The sequence below is a fragment of the Argopecten irradians genome, chromosome 8, assembly GCF_041381155.1.
Source record: "Argopecten irradians isolate NY chromosome 8, Ai_NY, whole genome shotgun sequence".
Lineage (NCBI taxonomy): Eukaryota > Metazoa > Mollusca > Bivalvia > Pectinida > Pectinidae > Argopecten > Argopecten irradians.
In genome coordinates this window covers 4,465,861-4,485,537 of record NC_091141.1, presented here as the reverse complement: position 1 = coordinate 4,485,537, position 19,677 = coordinate 4,465,861, and the positions used below count along the sequence as shown (strand labels likewise).

Below are 19,677 nucleotides of genomic sequence, written 5' to 3'. Positions count from 1 at the left end.
TTCATAAATCGACCTTTATCACTTTTCAGGGGGCTAAACCATGTAGCCCGCAATGGAGCGTGACATTTTACGATTTTTCCAAATTATTAAAATATTATGCCTTTTTGACAATAATTGCCGTAACCCAAACACCAAGTAAACATAGCTGGTCATAAAGGTATAAATTTCAACATCAATATCAAATGATTTCATAACGAATTCTGCTTTTTTGTAACCTCGTTGACCTGTCTCGCCGATCTCACTGTTTACCCGAGCCGAGCCCGATCTAAGGGCAGACAACTCTCCGACCCGAGCTTTTTTTAATGACTGTACGTGTAGAATGCACACGTTATTATTACAATATTGTATAATGTTATTAATGTAATAGCAGTTTATTTTAATATTTGAATTTTAATTAAATGACATTAAGTACAAAACTTGACTAAATTCAAATGAAAAATAATTAGATAATTAACTTTGTCCGTGTATGAAATAAACATCAGTTATTCATGATATTGTTTATTTGTAATTTCAATATAATGTTGCGTATTTATTTGGAAGATATTCTACAATTATTGAGGTTTGATGTATAGTGAAAGCATTTCTTTTAAATTATGTTAGATGCATTAAATGATGTAAGGTCTCTGAGAAGTGGAGTGAACCATTTGTAGATTATTTCAATTCTAATATCAATGGAGATGTCATAAATAGACCTTTGTAACTTCTCAGGGGGCTAAAACATGTAGCCCGCAATGGAGCGTGACATTTTACGATTTTCTCAAATTATTTTAAATTTATGCTTTTTTTATAAGAATTGTTTTAATCCAAACAACAAGTAAACATAGCTAGCCTGATAAGTATAAATTTCAACATTAATATCAAATTATTTCATAACGAATTCTGCTTTTTGTAACCTCGTTGACCTGTCTCGCCGATCTCACTGTTTACCCGAGCCGAGCCCGAGCTAAGGGTAGACAACTCTCCGTTCCCGAGCTTTTTCTAGTACATGTAGAACATTTAGCCATTCTTCAAGTAAGAATGTTTCCGAGCTCTGCGACGGTGACGCAGTTCTACAAAGAGTCAATATATTAAAGTGTTTTTTATTCAACTTCATCTTTGGAAATTTAATTGAAAAATCCATAGATGCGGTCTCATACAATCTATGTCGAATTTTAACTCTTCATAACCTTTAAAACCATTGAAACGAAACTCTAGTAAATTAGCGATTGCAAAAACCCCACAGTTGACCCCGTTATTCTGTTGCTGTACATTAGGTAAATTGCCTGTAACATTGCCAGAGCATAACCCGTATCCTGCCTGCATACCATTGATATTAGAAAATTGCTTCTTTAAAATGTCCTGAACATAACACATTGTATTTCCACAAGGTTTCTCATCCATTGAAATATTATTTTTTTCCTTAAAACTAATTGTACTTTTACCATTATTCATCTGAAAATCAGCAATTTAACACTTTTATGTATAGCCTTCAGCTGGTATGTACCTACTCCTATTAATACCCTTTTGATATCATTGCTATAGTAATTTGGAAGATAATAAAATGACAAAACTGACTATTTAACGGTATCTCTTTCCAAGTATTTAAAGATTTTATCAAACTATTCGTACCTTCAACTATATTATTTTTTATACCCATGTACTTTCCTATACCTAATTCAGTTAGTTAGTACCCACCAACCTGTATATTTCACTATATTTCCCTTGATATTAGAATTGAAATAATCTACAAATGGTTCACTCCACTTCTCAGAGACCTTATCTAACATAGTTTTAAAAAATCGCTTTCACTACCAAACCTCAATAATTGTAGAATATCTTCCAAATAAATACGCAACATTATATTGAAATTACAAATAAACAATATCATGAATAACTGATGTTTATTTCATACATGGACAAAGTTAATTATCTAATTATTTTTCATTTGAATTTAGTCAAGTTTTGTACTTAATGTCATTTAATTAAAATTCAAATATTAATTAGTCATTAAAAAAGCTCGGGTCGGAGAGTTGTCTGCCCTTAGCTCGGGCTCGGCTCGGGTAAACAGTGAGATCGGCGAGACAGGTCAACGAGGTTACAAAAAAGCAGAATTCGTTATGAAATCATTTGATATTGATGTTGAAATTTATACCTTTATGACCAGCTATGTTTACTTGGTGTTTGGGTTACGGCAATTATTGTCAAAAAGGCATAATATTTTAATAATTTGGAAAAATCGTAAAATGTCACGCTCCATTGCGGGCTACATGGTTTAGCCCCTTGAAAAGTGATAAAGGTCGATTTGTGAAATTCAAATTAATTTGATTAAATATAACTTACATAGAAAGATAAAACATAACACAAAGAAATGTTGTGTCAAAAATCGTTATAATATGTGCTGTCGTTGTGTAGAAAAACGAAAATAACCAAAGCTTGGGCTCGGGTTTTAAAGCTCGGGCTCGGGGCGGGCTACATGGTTTAGCCCCCACCTTGTTTAACTTCCGGTTTTTACACTCTAGGACCCAAAAAATCATATTGAAATATATTTTGTTCTTTTCACCTTTTTATTTCTATTTTAGAATAATAACATAAGATTTTAATACATTATTTGTAGTTTTATTATCTATATTTGAATTAAATGTTCATATATTAGTTCCACATTCTCAAAATTGATGTTAGAGAGTATGAAAGTGACATGTCACCAACCACCACAACGTTCAGATCTAGACGTTCCATGCGATTTTCAGTAATATTTTTATACCTCAACATGCTCGAAAGGTAACAATGCAACCCCATGTTTCTTTGAGATTGTTGCGATTTAGATTTGACTGTTTCGGTAAAATACCACTCGCTTTAAAAAGTTTATTTAGCCTGAACATGTAAATAAGTCTACTATAACGTCATGTAACCACAGGGCCATGTATAGGCCTAGTTATTTATATGTATTTCTGGCTATTTTTCATATAGAAACTATACATAGCCCTGTGATGTAACTGTTTGGCTAAAAGAGGTCTGTATGTAGTTGTACATGATATATGGTGCGATATAATGTAGGTACCCGGATAATATTAGAGTTTAGATAATATTGTACAACTTTTTTATAAACGTAATATACAGATGTACCCCGCTATGTAGGCAACAATAAATCACGTACATTACACCAGAAACATATATTAATTATGTGTCTTTCTGCTTACATGCAGTCTTTGTTGCCAGTTTATATATCACTCTCATCCATCAGAGTTACTTCCCTTCCTTTCACTCTGTCAGTTGGTATAACGATAGCTTGACAGCCAATGGGGGGCCCGAGAATGTTTATACATTTACATTGTTTAGTTTAATCAAGGATTTATAAGTGAGAAGGATTCGTGTCTGTCTCTTTACATTACTAAACACCACGCGAGACGCCTATGAACTGGGAATAAAAACCGTTTTTCTCAACAAATACTTGTCTTATCGAGTCAAACGAAACACCATTGTAAAGTTTATTAAATTTCACGACGTTTATAACTTGCTTTAAAGACGGAATGTTTTGGGGATATGTCTTAAATTTTCGTTAAAAAAAATCGACAGCTCATGAAATGACAGCACCGCTTCAGAAAGCAAGACGGTAACCCTCGCACCCGCAAGCTACATCAAAGGCTCCCCGGCGGATATCAAAGGAAAATCAGTCGTCGCCCAACGTCACGGTCAGTGCACAAACACAAAAGCGCCTGCCTTGGACTTCCCCAAAACCCAGTGTGACTTATCCTTCTCATATACGTCCTTGGTTTAATAAATGTATTGTAAGTTGTCAAGTTCAACTGATCATGATCTATAGCTAGGGACTGTCTGGTGCAATTTGCAAGTCTGCTCACCTAATTTAAACAAAAAAGGCATTCTTTGGTGCCCATTACTCGGACAATGTTAGAGCTCGAGGTATAGCACCACGAGACACCTTTGAAACATAACGTTGTGTCGACATGCAGTCAGCAAATAATATCCGACCAGTCGACTCATGTTATAAATGAGAGTAGTGACCCATATTGCTTAGGTACATGCATATACATGTATATATGTATCTCTAGTGGGATTGGACTGAGCCGATCATTATTGTGACCTGCAAGTAGTTCAGCATTAGAGCATTCAGTTAGTGTTCGGAGGTCGGGGTTCGAATCAAAGTCTTCCTGCTACATTTTTGTCCCCTCCTGTTATAAACTTGATGCCCAATTAAAGTACCGATAGTGGTGGTATTCAGGTATTATGGTCTCATATGTCTTCGAGGGCGGAGATTTTGAAAAAAAAAGGGAGGAGTGTAGCGGAAAGTAGCTTGATTGGACTGGGTCGATCATCCTTGACCTGTTAATAGTTCAGTACGTGGCTATAGTTCCAACCCAGGGGAAAATAGGTACTTTGAAGTATACCTAAAGTGTACCTAAAGGTTACCTAAAAAGTACCTATCAGAATAGGTACATTTTAGGTATACCTAAAAGATACCTATGGTTTTTGAGATATACTAAAATGTACCCGATTTGGACTTTGAAATTCTCAAAGTACTTAAAACATACCCAATTTGGACTTTGAAATCCTCAAAGTACCTAAAACATACCCAGTTTGGACTCTGAAATTCTCAAAGTACCTAAAATGTGCCTATGGTGGTCTTTGAATATTTTAGAAATACCTGTAATGTATAGTTTCAACTTAGGTTTTTTTAGACTATACCTAAAATGTGCCTCATATTGACTTCATTTCTGAATTTTACAAAGTACCTAAAACGTAGTTATTTTTGACTTAGGATTTTTCCATGCCAGGTCCACGTATCTGAATATGTTAGGATGGAGTAATATGTGACTATGATAAATTGATTGATGTACATATTAAGACTTGAATATATTCTACATTCTCAAATGTACTTCTTTCCTGTGTTTTCTGTGTATTGAATTACATGGAGTCTTGCAATTGGATGTGTCAAATTTCCTCAGATTTTCGTTTAATCATCTTCAAATATATAATCATTGTTTATACACAATATTACTATAAATTCATTGTTTTTTCTTTTCAACATTTGTATAATCTTCTGTTTATCATTTAACCAAAGTTATTTGAAAAATTATAAGAAACAAATATGCTTGGTTTACTTCATGACAATAATCAAAACCACAGGGCATTTCTAAACATGTGAATTTTCACACCTGCATTGGCATTATCTTAAATATTCCCAAACATGGCCAATTTTAGAATTGTTTCACATCTTACAGGATGTAATAAAACCGTGTTTAGAACATTATGAAATAATTTTGATGACTGTCAGAACAGCTTTACTTCAAAATACCTGTAATATTGGTGTGTTGAAATCCAGATGGATATCGATGTACTTTCAAAATAAACAATTATCCATATATAAGGTATGAAATTCAAATTAGTGATTATAAACACATATGTAGTGAACATGGATGGAGGTGATTTCGTGTACCCCGTCCCCTATTCTGTACCCGGGCGATCCCCGTACCAGGAATTATGTTTATTACAGATCGCTCAACAATGTAAAAACAATTAAGCTACAATAATGATTGTGGTATGGTTAGATTTGGAATCCAATTTTACATCACTGTGTCAAATATCAATGCACAATTTTCTTTATTTTTCTCATAATTGCAAATATTCGTTTTTCAATAGGTGATTTCTTGTACACTGCAATCAACCGTGAAATTTCATTAATTTTGATGCATACTAGCTATTTAAAGGCTTTTCATAAAGCACATATGTTGTATTCTCGTAATCAATTATACATATATGATTGAAATTATAAGGGAATTTTTTTTTTGCATATTTTGAGTATAGTTTTCGGGTAGCTTTTAGGAAGCTGATGTGTTTTCGGTAGCATTCAGGTATGTTTTAGGTACCCGGTAGCTTTCGGGTACGTACGTTTTAGGTAGCTTTCCGGTATGTTTAAGGTAGCTTTTGGGTACGGTTTAGGTAGCTTTCGGGTACGTTTTAGGTAGCTTTCGGGTATATATGTTTTGGGTAGTTCTCTGTGTATATCATAGATAGCTTTCGGGTACCTTTTAGGTAGCTTTCAGGTAGCTTTTAGGGTAGCTTTTGGGTATGTTTAGGTAGCTTTCGGGTATGTTTTAGGTAGCTTTCGTGTATGATTAGGCAGCTTTCGGTTATGTTTTAGGTAGCTCTCGGGTACATTTTAGTTAGCTTTTGGATATGTTTTAGGTAGCTTTTGGGTACATGTTAGGTAGCTTTTGGGTATGTTTAAGGTAGATTTTGGATACATTTTAGGTAGCTTTCGGGTATGTTTAAGGCAGCTAAGTTCGGGTATATTTTAGGTAGCTTTCAGGTATATTCTAGGTAGCTCTCTGGTATATTTTAGGCAGCTTTCGGTTATGTTTTAGGTAGCTCTCAGGTACATTTTAGGTAGCTTTCGGGTATGTTTTAGGTACTTTGTAGGTTTCGGGTATCTTTTAGGTAGTTCTCTGGGTATATCCTAGGCAGCTTTCGGGTACTTTTTAGGCACATCATGCCACTAGGCACATATTAGGTATACCTAAACTGTGCCTAAAACATACCTAAAATGTACCTATATTGACTAGATAAAACCCCTCATTAGTCTCCCTCTTTGTCTTTCATACCAAAAAAGTACCTAAGGTATACCTTAGGTACCTAAGGTATACCTTAGGTACACCTCCTGTTATATCTTTGTAGGCAACTAATATACAATGTACATATATACAGACAGGTTGGACATCATCCCTCATTTGGTTAACAATCCTGCATTTGAGTAATTAATATGTACATGCAAACTGTTATTAGACTATAGTTTTTGCGCATGAACTATTGATTTCTATTAATTGTCACCATTTGTCGCAATTAGGTGACAATACAGGGTTTCGAGATTTGAAAACGATGTGTGTAATGTACAATTTACCTTTTGTCGTTTTGGGATCTCAAAACCCACGTATTGATTTTAAATGTGTTCTAATTTTAGCCATATAGTAAGCAATGCATACATGGAGGGGATTTTATACAATGTATGTTTTTAGAACATTGCAGTTAATTGAGACAATGAAGTTAAATAATGAAATGCCCCGTTTTGAATAATAAATCTAATAATTAATATATAAGGTTATGTTAGTAAAAGTGCCATATGAAAATTATGACACCTTAATTCGAAAACTGTACGCAGTTTTTTTCTCACATAACCCTGAATTTGGGTGATTTATGATGTGGTCAAAAATATATATTCATAAATCTGCCCACAGATGAACAAGTGTGTTCAAGTTATTGGCACCTTTGTGAAAGTGAAACAAAACAAAATGAAAAACTCTATATCGGATTTGGATATGCACTCATGCATGACATACGTAAGTCAGCCTTCACGTACATAATCTAGAGTGTAGCAGGTATTTTGAGTTGAAAAACAAGAAGAAGAAAAACTGAAATAATGAAGACAATTAACAAAATTCACAATTATAATCACACATTTGAAAGCATAAGTTGCAAGTAGCATTGAATTTGTTACAAAATATCAAGTACTTACATATTTGGTATAGATTCTCTTAGTAAATCGTTGAAATATATAAACAAAGTGTACCAATTTGTACTCCAAGTACGTTTTGAGACACGGAATTTGATGGTATCGATCCGCATGGTTTTAAGCGAGCCAATCAAATGGCCAGGATATGGGTAATGAATTATTCATGATACCACAGCATATGCGGCCCACACCTGAGACCATGAAGGATGATTACCCCGGGCCCATCATTCTGGTTATTTCTAGGCATTTAATTATCTATACAAATCATTTATAGTTAAAAATCTTTTTCTCCAGGGTGATTTATTAATTTGTGCCTTTTGATATCTTTTCAGGTTGCTACTGTTTGAAGACCAGGAATCTTCCCATTGTTACAAGTGAACAACATTTAAAAGTTTTAGGCAAGGGGAGATAATCGAACAGAAAGATGATTGCCATTACCTACATCACATTCTTTATAATGCTGTGCCTCTGTGGAGGGTTTCAGTTTTTGGCTTACCGAAGGAGAAAGGATTTCTCGGAAGGGAACAATCCACAGTTCCTGAAATTCCAGCGGGGATATTTTGCTGCGTATCTAATGGCGGTGTTTGCTGATTGGTTACAGGGACCTTACCTGTATAAACTCTACTCTTACTATGGCTACCAAGAGCCACAGATAGCAACTCTGTATGCTGTGGGATTCGCTTCAACGATTATCCTTGGAACATGGACCCCAATTGCAGCAGATCAATTTGGACGTAAAAAGCTTTGTTTGTTGTTTACAGTTCTATACTCTGTATCCTGTTTAATGAAACTGTCTACCGGTTACGGTATTTTACTGATAGGAAGAATCATCGGCGGTATCGCTACGTCTGTGTTGTTTTCTGCATTTGAAGCCTGGTACATTCATGAACATTTAGAAACACACGACTTCCCAAAAGAGTGGATATCTGTCACATTTGCCAAAGCCTCCACGTGGAATGGTGTTTTGGCAGTACTTGCTGGTGTTTCCTCTAACTTGGTATCAGAAGGTCTAGGGCTGGGACCAGTTGCTCCATATATGCTTGCCATTCCGTTCCTTATCTTTTCTGGCATTATGGTATCGGCCCACTGGACAGAAAACTACAGTGTTAACAAAATGAAATTTAAAAAGTTATGTGGAGAAGGGTTTAAGATGATTGTAACAAAAGAGGAAATATTCATGCTTGGCGCTATTGAGGCTCTATTTGAAAGTGTCATTTATATTGTGATATTTCTTTGGACACCCATCCTACAAGCTGGAAATCCTTCACTTGGAATTGTGTTTTCAAGTTTTATGGCAAGTATTTTAGTAGGACAAGGATTTTTCAACATAGTGTCAACATCAAGACGTTTCCAGCCCTCTGTGTTACTCATGTTGTCTATAGCAATGGCAGTTGTAGCTAACCTGCTTCTCATTATTTCCACTCATCCAGAAAAAAGAGACACATCACTCTCTTTCTCTGCTCTAACATTATTCGAGGTCGCTGTGGGAATATATTTCCCAGCCATGGGACATCTCCGGAGTCGAATCATTCCAGATACTCATCGTTGGGGTGTAATTAACTGGTTCCGTGTTCCTATAAACCTTATTGCCTGTGTCATATTGATGTTATTACATGAGGATATTTTCCAACATGGCAACAGGATGATCTTCGTCCTCTGCCTTCTCCTCCTCGTTCTTGCGGTGGCTAGTGGAGCTCGATTTCTCAAGGTCACCAAAGATGATGATAGGTTGAAACAAGAAGCAGCATGGCTAGAAAGTGACCACATACATAACATCTTTTAGATATTTACTCCAAAAATTGTATTTTTTTAACTAATGGATAATGTGATATGATATGAGACTACCTGGTGCAATTTGTATAGTAAATATGTAGTCCCGATGAATTCTAGGACTCGTTTAAATTATTTAAATAATACTATCTATGTATTATAATATTCTTGTGCTACAAATTGCAAATTTGAAATACAATCAGAATGAAGTGTGCTAAGATATAGATCTCACTTGTGATCTGAGTATCAAAGTGGGATAGTAGTAGATCTTTATCAATTAAAACAATTATTTTTTTTTTATTCAGGAAAATGATACATAAAAACGATAAATGCATATTTGATTAAAGGAAAATATATCTGACAGAAAAGACTATTTTGATTAGGTTGTTATGTATTGCTTCTATTATAAACAAAACTGAACTGTATAAACCTGCTTTGAACAAAAGGGATCATTGTTTAAGTTTGTGTGGAATATGTGTCTTCAATAAAATCTTATTTGTTTGTTGGTTATAAGATTCTGAATCATTTGTTGCAGAAACAGAAAGATACTTATTATTTTGAATTATTTAAGCATTGATGTTACTATTTTTTGACTTAATATGGGGATATGAAAGAAGCGCAGCGCTTTGTGTTTGTGCATTTTGTTTGCAAAAAGCTGTTTCGTGGATAGACAAGTATTGTGAAAACGTTTTTATCCGTCATAAGCGTCTCGCGGTGTTTAGTAGTGTAAGAGACGGATTCAAACTGTGGGGGATTCTCACAAAAGTTTGCAAACAAAATTAATTTTATACCCATATGAAGTTAAAAAACAGTATAATCAATGCTTATAATCAACTTTTCAGACATTATAATTGGTAACATATAGTACGTTTAAACGTACAATTCTTTTGATTTTCCAATGGATAATTTTTTTTTAAATCAATACGCAACATCGACGTCTCTATTGTGACGTCATGATTACGTCAGATTTCCACGCCATTCTCGGAATTTTTCTTCATAATATAAGAAGAAAAAGAATCTGCCAATCAGAGAGTTGGATTTAGTATGAAAACAAATAAAAATTAATTATTTTATGATATTGAAAACCATGTTTGACACAATAAGCACCTCTTCTCCCTATAAGCACCTTCTTCCAATTATGAGAGCTCAAGTTCACTTGCCTTGATTTAAAAAATCTTAACTAAAATACAGACTGAAATTATTAATACCTTACAATTTCTTTGTTCTATTTCATTTGCAAATATTAATTTCATTTAAGCTCTTATGTTCTTAATTTTTAAGTCACAATGACCTATATTGCCATTGTGCTTCATCCACTCCAGTTCACTTAACAACATTTTCTCAATAACCCCAAATAATCTGAAAGAACTGATACATAGCTATAGCTGTAGCATGCTTCGATGAAATGTAACCAAGTTTGTTAAAATGAACGATATTGGGCCTGTTTGGAATAAAGGTTTATAATATTTGTTCACCTATATGACCCTAAACTTCATTTAAGGTCACGGGGTCAAACAGGCTAAAATCTGGGACACATAGAGACTTGGGCCGGCAGAATGCTAAGGTGAAGTCTTAAAAGCTTTCTTAACTTGCATTGATAGACATTGACTATTATATATTCTAAGCAATTTTTTTGATAAATACATAAGAGACTTTTTTCTCTGAAAATCGGAGTGCGACTTATCCGTGGACGAAAACCAAAATCTAATGATTTTTTGCATTATAACGTTGTGATTTTCATGTGAAAATCATATGAAAATTTTACTCGCTGTTTTTGTAAAGTTATACATCCAAAAAAATCACCGTAACAGTGTAATGAAAATACATGTATATTAAAGATGACAATAATTACGTATCAGATGCATGTTTAATCGTTAAAAGGCTAAAATCTTTAAAGGATTTGTCAATAACTATAGAGCGGCCTAGATACATTTGTACTAGATATTTGGCCTGTAGGATGCTGGTATAAAGTCCACTTTTGTTCACGTAATTGACTTCGACTTTCATAAGAGGTCATATGGGCTAAAATCTTTGAAATAACTTCTTGTTAATAATTTAGAGGTCTAGATACATACTATTGGGCATGCAGTATGTTGCGGTGAGTGAGGGCATATATTGTTTGTTGGCCTGAATGACCTTGATCTATTCAAGGTTACAATTGTGAAATATACAGTATCAGAAATAACTTCTAAATAATTCTGCTACTGATCCACTAAAGTACATTTGTTTATAGCTAGTATTCTGATGCTATTATTTTTAGAAGATATATTCATTTAGCAATTAAGGATATTTTGCTAAAATTTAATTGATTTTCAGATGACTAAAGGTCATAGAAGCATCTTGTTTGGTACCAACAAGGACATATAAACTTATTGGTTAAATACAGAAATTTGTTGAGTAAGCACATACAACACTAAATATAAATCATGAATGTATATATACTTGTACAGATCAAGACTGTCTTTCATAAGCGCTTTAACGTCATATCTGGTACAGAGTCTGGAATACTTATGTAATCCCTAAAATACTTTTAATAGATTTAAGTTGGAAGAGATTAAGCATTATGTTTTAAACACAGCAAAAACTAGTCGGTCTAAGTATTGTTTTATAGTCCCATAAACCAATTTAACAGATACAGGCTCTGTGATAAGCCCACCATAAAACAATGTTGTAGATGCAGACTCTGTAATTGTTTATACATATAATCCTGACAGTAAGTAGCTTTTACTGTGATGGTGTGTGTGTCATCTCCCGTCACCCTCTAACCCAACTGTAGCTGGCTTTAGTCTTTTCCCTTTTCTTCTTCTTTGACTTTATTCCTCCATAAATACAATAAGAAAAATGGAAGCGATTACATAAGCTACACATATTTGACGTCCTAAATCATGACATTATTGTAAGAAAATTCAGAGGAAAAAATATAGAGAGAGAGGGAATAAATTCAATACATCAATAAGGAAAAATGATTAAAACCAAACTGACATCTTCAAAGACATCATGATATAAATGAAAGAATGTACACATGTTTATTGAAAGCTTTCACAGAAAAACAACAACAAACATAAGCAAATCTTATAGAATACCCATCATCCGGTAATAGTTCCTGTATATAATCAGGGATGTACCCTAATAGGACACAAATAATTAGTTGGTGTCGATCTAAATTGTCTAATTTTACGTATAACTCAACTGGATAATTATTGACAATATTTGTGAAGAATTCATCACGTAGATCAAATAGATCATGATGTTTACAATCAAGTATGTAATGGGCTAAAGCATCATGAGATATCACATTACATTTCGCACATAACAGCTCACAACGTGGGCTTAACAACCACAGACTTGCTACTCTACTGCAAATATTAGCTTGAACAGAAGATAAGTGTTTCTAAAGTAACCAAAGAGACGACGGACGAAGTGATCCATGCAAACATTTAAATCGACTAAAATCGTCACAATTGCTAAGGCGCACATGCCATTCAGATAGTTTTTTCCAATAAATAGCATTTTTAACAAACAATTTCCAAGACTGTTTGGAAGGAAAACTCCGTCTTCCAGAAATATGTTCAAGTCTTCTTCTAGACCGTACTTAAAAATAATAACCCAGATGTCGGTAATGACACCTTTAGTATTTTATAAACACAGAGGTGTTTCTGGCCTTAACAGAATTAGCTGTTTTACAGCAGCTTAAGATCTCAGACGACACATCGAACCAAAAATGAAGTTTAGACTGTTCGACTTTTGCCTTCAAAGAAATAAGGCCCAACATACCAAGTGCCATGTCCTATCTAGTTCTTAAAGGAAACCCCTGAATGACTTTGGCACAAAAATGTTGAATTATTTCAAGTACATTTTCAATATCAGGACAACCAAGTTTATATTTGTCTAAAAATATTCCAACATGTGTCGTATGTGCAGACTCATTCACAGTTTAACCACACACACTCTTGTTGCGTGCGGATCTTGCAAAACATGTTTTCGATTCATTAAAAACTACAATGCATGTTTTGGACCATTTACAACTATATCTATAACATAAATTCATCAAAACATTTAGATTACATTTAGTATAAGATAAAAGTACAATATTGTCAGCCTGAGTGGGACAGGTAACGATACCATTTTCTATCATTAGTGAAACCTTTGATTTACATAATTCTTCCAAAAGATCATTCATAAACAATGTACACAGTCAGGGTGATAAAACACTACCCTGCTTAGTACCTTGTTATATAGAGAACATGTTAGAAACAAAAAATTGATAAATTTTATATAAAACCCTAAATCATATATTTTCATAAATAATCCGTACTGCCAAACACAATCAAATGCTTTAGTGGCATCAAGAATACTTGTAAATAACTTATTACTTTGCTCATTGGCATATGTTACCGCTTCATTTACCAAAAATGAGGTCATCGTACTGCTAACACGAGGCTGAAAGCCATTTTGTAGCGGATTTACGACAAAAAGTTTAGTGGACTCAAGTCTCTTAGGAAAAAGTTTTTTCAAAGATTTTTAAAGTGACAGGAAGTAAAGATATCGCTCGATAACTGTTTGGATCATTCTTAGATTTATACAGCGTACTTATTATACCTTTTTCAAACTCACAGGGAAAAACTCCCGAGAAACACAAGCATTAAATTACCTTGCTAAGCAATAATACAAACAATCACCTCCATATATAAAGTGTCCATACACTAAGTTTCCTGTAGCCTGCACCTACAACAAGGACCAGGGGTGTACTCCACCTTTTTATTCTTTTTGTTTTATTGTGTTTCATCTGTGCTTAATATCAAATGTTCTTCTCCGTCTCCGCAATGTCTCGTGATATCCTTCCTTTCCATTTAAGTGTCAATTTCGTAATTTACTTAATCCATTCATGTTGTTTGAATTGAGTTTGCTTTGTCTGCTATTAACAGCCAATATGCCATCTTCTTCTGAGTTCTTTTCATGTTGGTGGGGTGGAGTACCCGGAGAAAAACCAGCGACCAGCAGCCAGTATCTGGCAACTGCCCAACATAATTCGAGATTCGAAACTCTGGGATGCTGGTTCTAATCCCATGTGGGGCAGTTTCCAGGTACTGACCGCTGGTCGCTGGTTTTTGCCCGAGTATTCCGTCTTTCTTCCACCAACAAACCTGGCACGTCCTTACATGTACATTACCCTGGCTGTTAATTGACGTTAAAATAATAAAACCAAAACCAATCCTATCATGTCACGATCGCACGACCGACCTGTTCAAATATCAACAAATAACTAATCGTCATTTTATTTGAGTTATGAATTACTATTCAAGGGTTAATGTATTTGATGAAATTTTGGGAAATAATGAAAAATGGACATATAATGGATGCCATTTGAATATTGTTAAGTAATTTCATTACCTGGGATGCTACAAAATTTAAATGGAAAGTTTAGAAAAACTCAACAAAAAATAGCAGCTCAAGGCAGAAAAGCATTATTTGCAGTTATGAACGTATGTCGTTAACATTATTTTATTATATAGAAACTCAGTTATCAGTTTTTTATACTTCTGTCACTGATGTTTTAAGTTACAGCTCAGAAATATGGGGTTTTCATAAAGCAGCTGACGTAGAAAAGATACATACTATGTTTAAACGTGTACTTGGCGTACGTAAAAATACTTGTAATGCTATGGTTTACTTAGAATTTGGTAGATATCCTTTGGTGCTCTTAATTGATGTGTTGGCTGAAACTAATAGAAACTCAAAATTGTATTTTGAAATCATTTTATCAAGAAATGTTAGACCACAATGATGTATGGGTGATGAATATAAAAAAATGAATGGTATAGAATAGGTTTAGATTAACTTTGACAAACAGATAATATAGATGACATTGAATTATCAAACAAAGGTATATGGATATATATAAACACGGTTGTCTTGAACAGATAAGAACATCTGCAAAATAATTATTTTACTCGTGTTAAAAAGATCTTCTCAAAGAATTTTCCAAAATAAGATCTTAATGTAGAAAATGGTCGTTACCAAAATATACCACAACATTCAAGAACATGTACTTTATATAATTTATATGATATTGAAGATGAATTTCATTTTGTATTGAAATGTCCATGTTTCTCTAATATTCGTAACAGATTCACAAAAAAATATTATTTAAAAAAAAAAAACCCAAGAACAAGTGTATGTATAAACTGATGCAACTTTTTAATGTAAATATGTAAAATAATTTCAGAACATCAAACTGATGAGTCAGCAGACCCAAAGTAAATAAAACTAAAAACTGTACCAAGTATAAACATGTATGTATACATAGATCGACCTTATGGTGTGGTGATGCCTTTAATTTTATTTTGGAGCAGCAGTATTTTCTGTTTAATATTTTACTATGTCTGTTAAATGCTTCTTTAGTTGGGTTGTTGTCCTTGATGTATGTTATTGTAAAGATTGACAGTCTAGTAAACCCTTGGCCAACATATAATATAAAAGTTTCCGACAATGAGAATTGCTTTATCAACTTGTGAACGAGAATGTTTAATTTGAAACTTTTTTTTATTTTCGCGAGTTGGATTTCAAATTATTTATGAATCAACAACTTCTCAATATTTCGGGAACTAAATTCTCATCATAGCAGCATCCTTCGAAATCGTGAAAACATCCCAGATCCCGGGAGAGGCTTGCAGTGTGTAGTAGTAGTTCAGATAAATATACTCTTACACTACAAGTAACTTATTTTGGGCTTTAAAGTGAAAGAACAATAAACGTGAAAACTATTGTTCCTCACAATTAACACATTCTTCCCACTGTCACTAATTGACAGACGTGTACAAAGGGCAAAGCCATTTAGTTCTTAGTGTTTAATTTGGAGTTCTGCTTTTGTCATCATTCTCTTGTCTGATTCACATCAAATACCCCAAGACTGTTTTGTTTGCGGATTATGACATTTGACATTTAGAGATAATGTTACGAATCGCAAAAGCAGGTTTTAAACTTCATTCGATGGCACTTTTAATATTATTTTTAGTTCTTGTATATTGCCTTTTAAGCAAAAATCCAAACACGAGTTGTATGCCTTTGGGCAAAACGGCATCTTCTGTACAGTTCACAGAAATACATTATATTGAATGAATGGCAGCTATTGTATTTCACGCCATGGATTTAAGGAGAGAAAACGATTCTGTGGGTTTGGTTGTTAAATGATTCCCATCGCGTGGATTCAACAACCTCAAACTCAATGTTTATTGTTGCCGTGTTTTAGCTGGACTCAAAGTAATGACTTTTAGTTATAAGGGATATTTGGATTTCTAGTGTGCATTATACTTAATATGTAACAATTAAAATCATTTCATGTTCTTGGGTGGTGAATTGTATGCGTGTACCTTGGATGTTAAAATTACTCTGATAGCAAAGGAAAGTTCTTTGTTGACCACATTATAATATAATAAACATATGCCGCAATGCGTTTCGACAATGAGGCTTCGGTATTAGCTATTGGATATGCATGGTGTCTTCTGCTATAAGAAACAAACCCAAGTCCTTTACAGATCGACATAATTTTTAGAAATTTATATGAGTCGATGACACAGACCAACCCGAGAACCGGCCGTTCAACTTTCGTAGAATTATTGAGTCGAACTCCACTGAACTTTACAGCTGCCCCAACATCACCATAATTTGACATGAGGAGAATCCGTCCGTCTTTACAATCAAATCGTTGTTTTCCTGAGCGGACTCTGACGATATTGACTGTCAATATAAATGTCAACAGCATACTATACGGGTGATCTTAAAACAGAAACATGGTTTATCACATGGATGGTATATGGGTCAAATCTCATTGTAATGAAATCGAGTTTTATTGATACTCTGAATAACGTTTGTAATGATGTCAAACATCTTTTTTGTGATCAGTTATTAAACGTAAGCTACATACGCTACATTGATTGATTCTCTCACCAATTACAATAAGTGATATTACCTAAACAAAAACAAAACTAACACATTTAAAGAATTTTTCCTTTCTGCATTGAAAAGCACTATCAGCAAAATTAATGTTAGCTAGTCATTGTTGTTTAGATGTAAAACAATAATTTAATGGAGATGTTCATCGATACACATAAGCATTTGCGTGGCCGTTTGATCCTTTGTTTTAGGCTCTTGTTTAATTATCTTCTAAGTATAGTGTTATCCTTAACAGTATATCGGTATGTGAATGATATATATTTGTAGTATTGTTCCTTTTGTGCAGTAATTTCTGACACTAATTGTTTGGTTATAATACAGTTATATATTCAAAATTAGTTTCAATTTCTATATAAGTATTGTTGTTTTAAATAAGTGTTAACCCGAACGATGTGAAAGTAAGAGGGGGTATATTGCATCGTCAACCAACTCAACTGCAGTGACCACATATAGATTGAAGACAACTTCAGCTTGTAACATTCTCAGCGTTGCCATGTTTCCGAGGGTCCTCCCCAAACATTGCAATACAGCAGGATCACCAAACATCATACTTGGCAGCGTAAAACCAATGATCCCAATAAAAACTAGTTTAAAATTGCAAATATTATCGAGTTTCATATTATTTTCACTTCAGGTGAATTACACCTCCATATGGAGCTTTTCATGCATTTTTATGCTTTTATAAAAAAAAAATTATCTGTTATTTCATAACTTCTCCGGGTATTACTTCCTAAAATTCTAGCTAGGTCTGCCTACAAGAAATGAACGCTATCTTGAAAAATACCGCAAGTAGGTAATTTTTTCAGTGTCTACCGATTTAAATCTTATTTTGATCGTCTTGGCTACTCTCATGCATATTTTTATATTCTTATCAAAACCTGCAGAGTGTAATTTTGTTACTTCTCTAAGTTTCACATAAAAAATCGGCGGTCAACTTAAAAAATACCGAAAGTGATACCCTTTTCAATAACTTGCTGTTTAATTTCTATTTTTGGTTGTCTTGGCTACTCCCATGTCAAGTTTCATGATTTTATCAAAAGTTGCAGCTTACTAATTCATTACTTTTCTTATTTTCACCACGAAAATGGCGGCCATCTTGAAAAATACCGGAAGTAGGCACATTTTTTGCGATGGCTCCCGCCCTTATTCTCTTTTAGATATTCATAACAACTTGCACCCCAAGGTTTGCGCTACTATCATAAAAATGCACGAATTTCCCATTTGTTTGCCCATATGCCGCTCTACTATATATTCCACAGCCCAGAGCTTTACTTGTAGACGGTCAATTGGTCAAACGTGTGACAATGTATGTTTACATTGTATCCAAAACTGATAATTCAATCTTGTAATTTACTTTGTTGTATTTACTTTCATAAATCGTTATTCACCAACTACACGCATTGTTTATATTAAAATGGTAAGCTACACCACACTTCATGTGTTAAAAAAGTAAAAGTCGTTCAAAACGTGTAACCATACATATATTGTAAGTTTACTCGTAAGAAGGTAAGATGGATATTACATTTCGTGTATCACGATTGCGAATAAAAATTCATGAGATGAAAATGTTCCCTGGTGTTACCGCCTATACTAGCAATCCTATCTATTAACATATTGTCCCCTAGTCGCGTCATTTCACATAAACCATCACAGCTGGGCGGCCTATAGGACCGTACACAATACACAGCATGTCAAGTACCTATATATACATTGACTAAACGTTTGTCTAGGTAACGACCTTATCAAAAGAAAATAGTAATCGAAATTTTGAAGAAAAAACTAAAAGTTAACTTAAATCCTTTCGCACATTGGGTTTCTGAAAAGGGAGATTAAAAAAGTCGATAACGGAATAACAAGTATAGTGTGTACATCAGCACATCAGCCTATTTTGATAACGTGATTTGACATACAAGGACGTGAAATATAAAAGTACCTGTGATGTATAATTTGTTTTCGAATAACTTTATATGCAATGAAATTCATTTAAAAATACCGCTTTTTGAACTGTGGTCAGGAAAACCTGCTGTTCTGTAAAATTGAAAAACCTAACAACATATAACCAAGTATAAACATGTAGTGTATGTTTTTTAAATTAGGTTATAATTTCCATATCAACAATTAGCTCACATTAGACATCTTATGATTGCGATTTTCCGCGGGCAAAACGAAGGAAATGACAGTATTAGACTGTTTTCGCCCCAGAAATGATTGCCCTCAAATAGAATTTCGCTAATTAGATTTTCCACATTTCGTGTAGGTGTCGACAATATTGCAGTTATCAAAAATACCTCAATTTATCATTGAGCTACTTGTTAATATTGCACCAGAATAGATTAACAGTGCACTCTACTTTATGGACGACTATCGTCATAATATTGAGTGACCTTTCGACAATGGCGTCAATCTTCCATTATTTGTTTGTTTTTATTTTACGTCCAGTAATAGCCAGAGTC

At 34.0% G+C, this 19,677-nt stretch overlaps 1 protein-coding gene across 1 annotated transcript; it reads left to right on the top strand.

The window, feature by feature from the left end:
- Positions 1 to 2,651: 2,651 nt before the first annotated feature.
- On the top strand, positions 2,652 to 9,784 carry LOC138329147 (molybdate-anion transporter-like). The gene is made up of 2 exons (XM_069275910.1): positions 2,652 to 2,757; positions 7,834 to 9,784. Exon 2 carries the CDS (start codon positions 7,926 to 7,928, stop codon positions 9,282 to 9,284), a length of 1,359 nt encoding a protein of 452 aa, XP_069132011.1. The 5' UTR covers positions 2,652 to 2,757; positions 7,834 to 7,925; the 3' UTR covers positions 9,285 to 9,784.
- The last annotated feature ends 9,893 nt before the right edge of the window (positions 9,785 to 19,677 follow it).

Coding starts and splice junctions, on each gene's coding strand:
- LOC138329147 (XM_069275910.1), top strand. CDS start 7,926: ATGATTGCCATTACCTACATCACATTCTTTATAATGCTGTGCCTCTGT.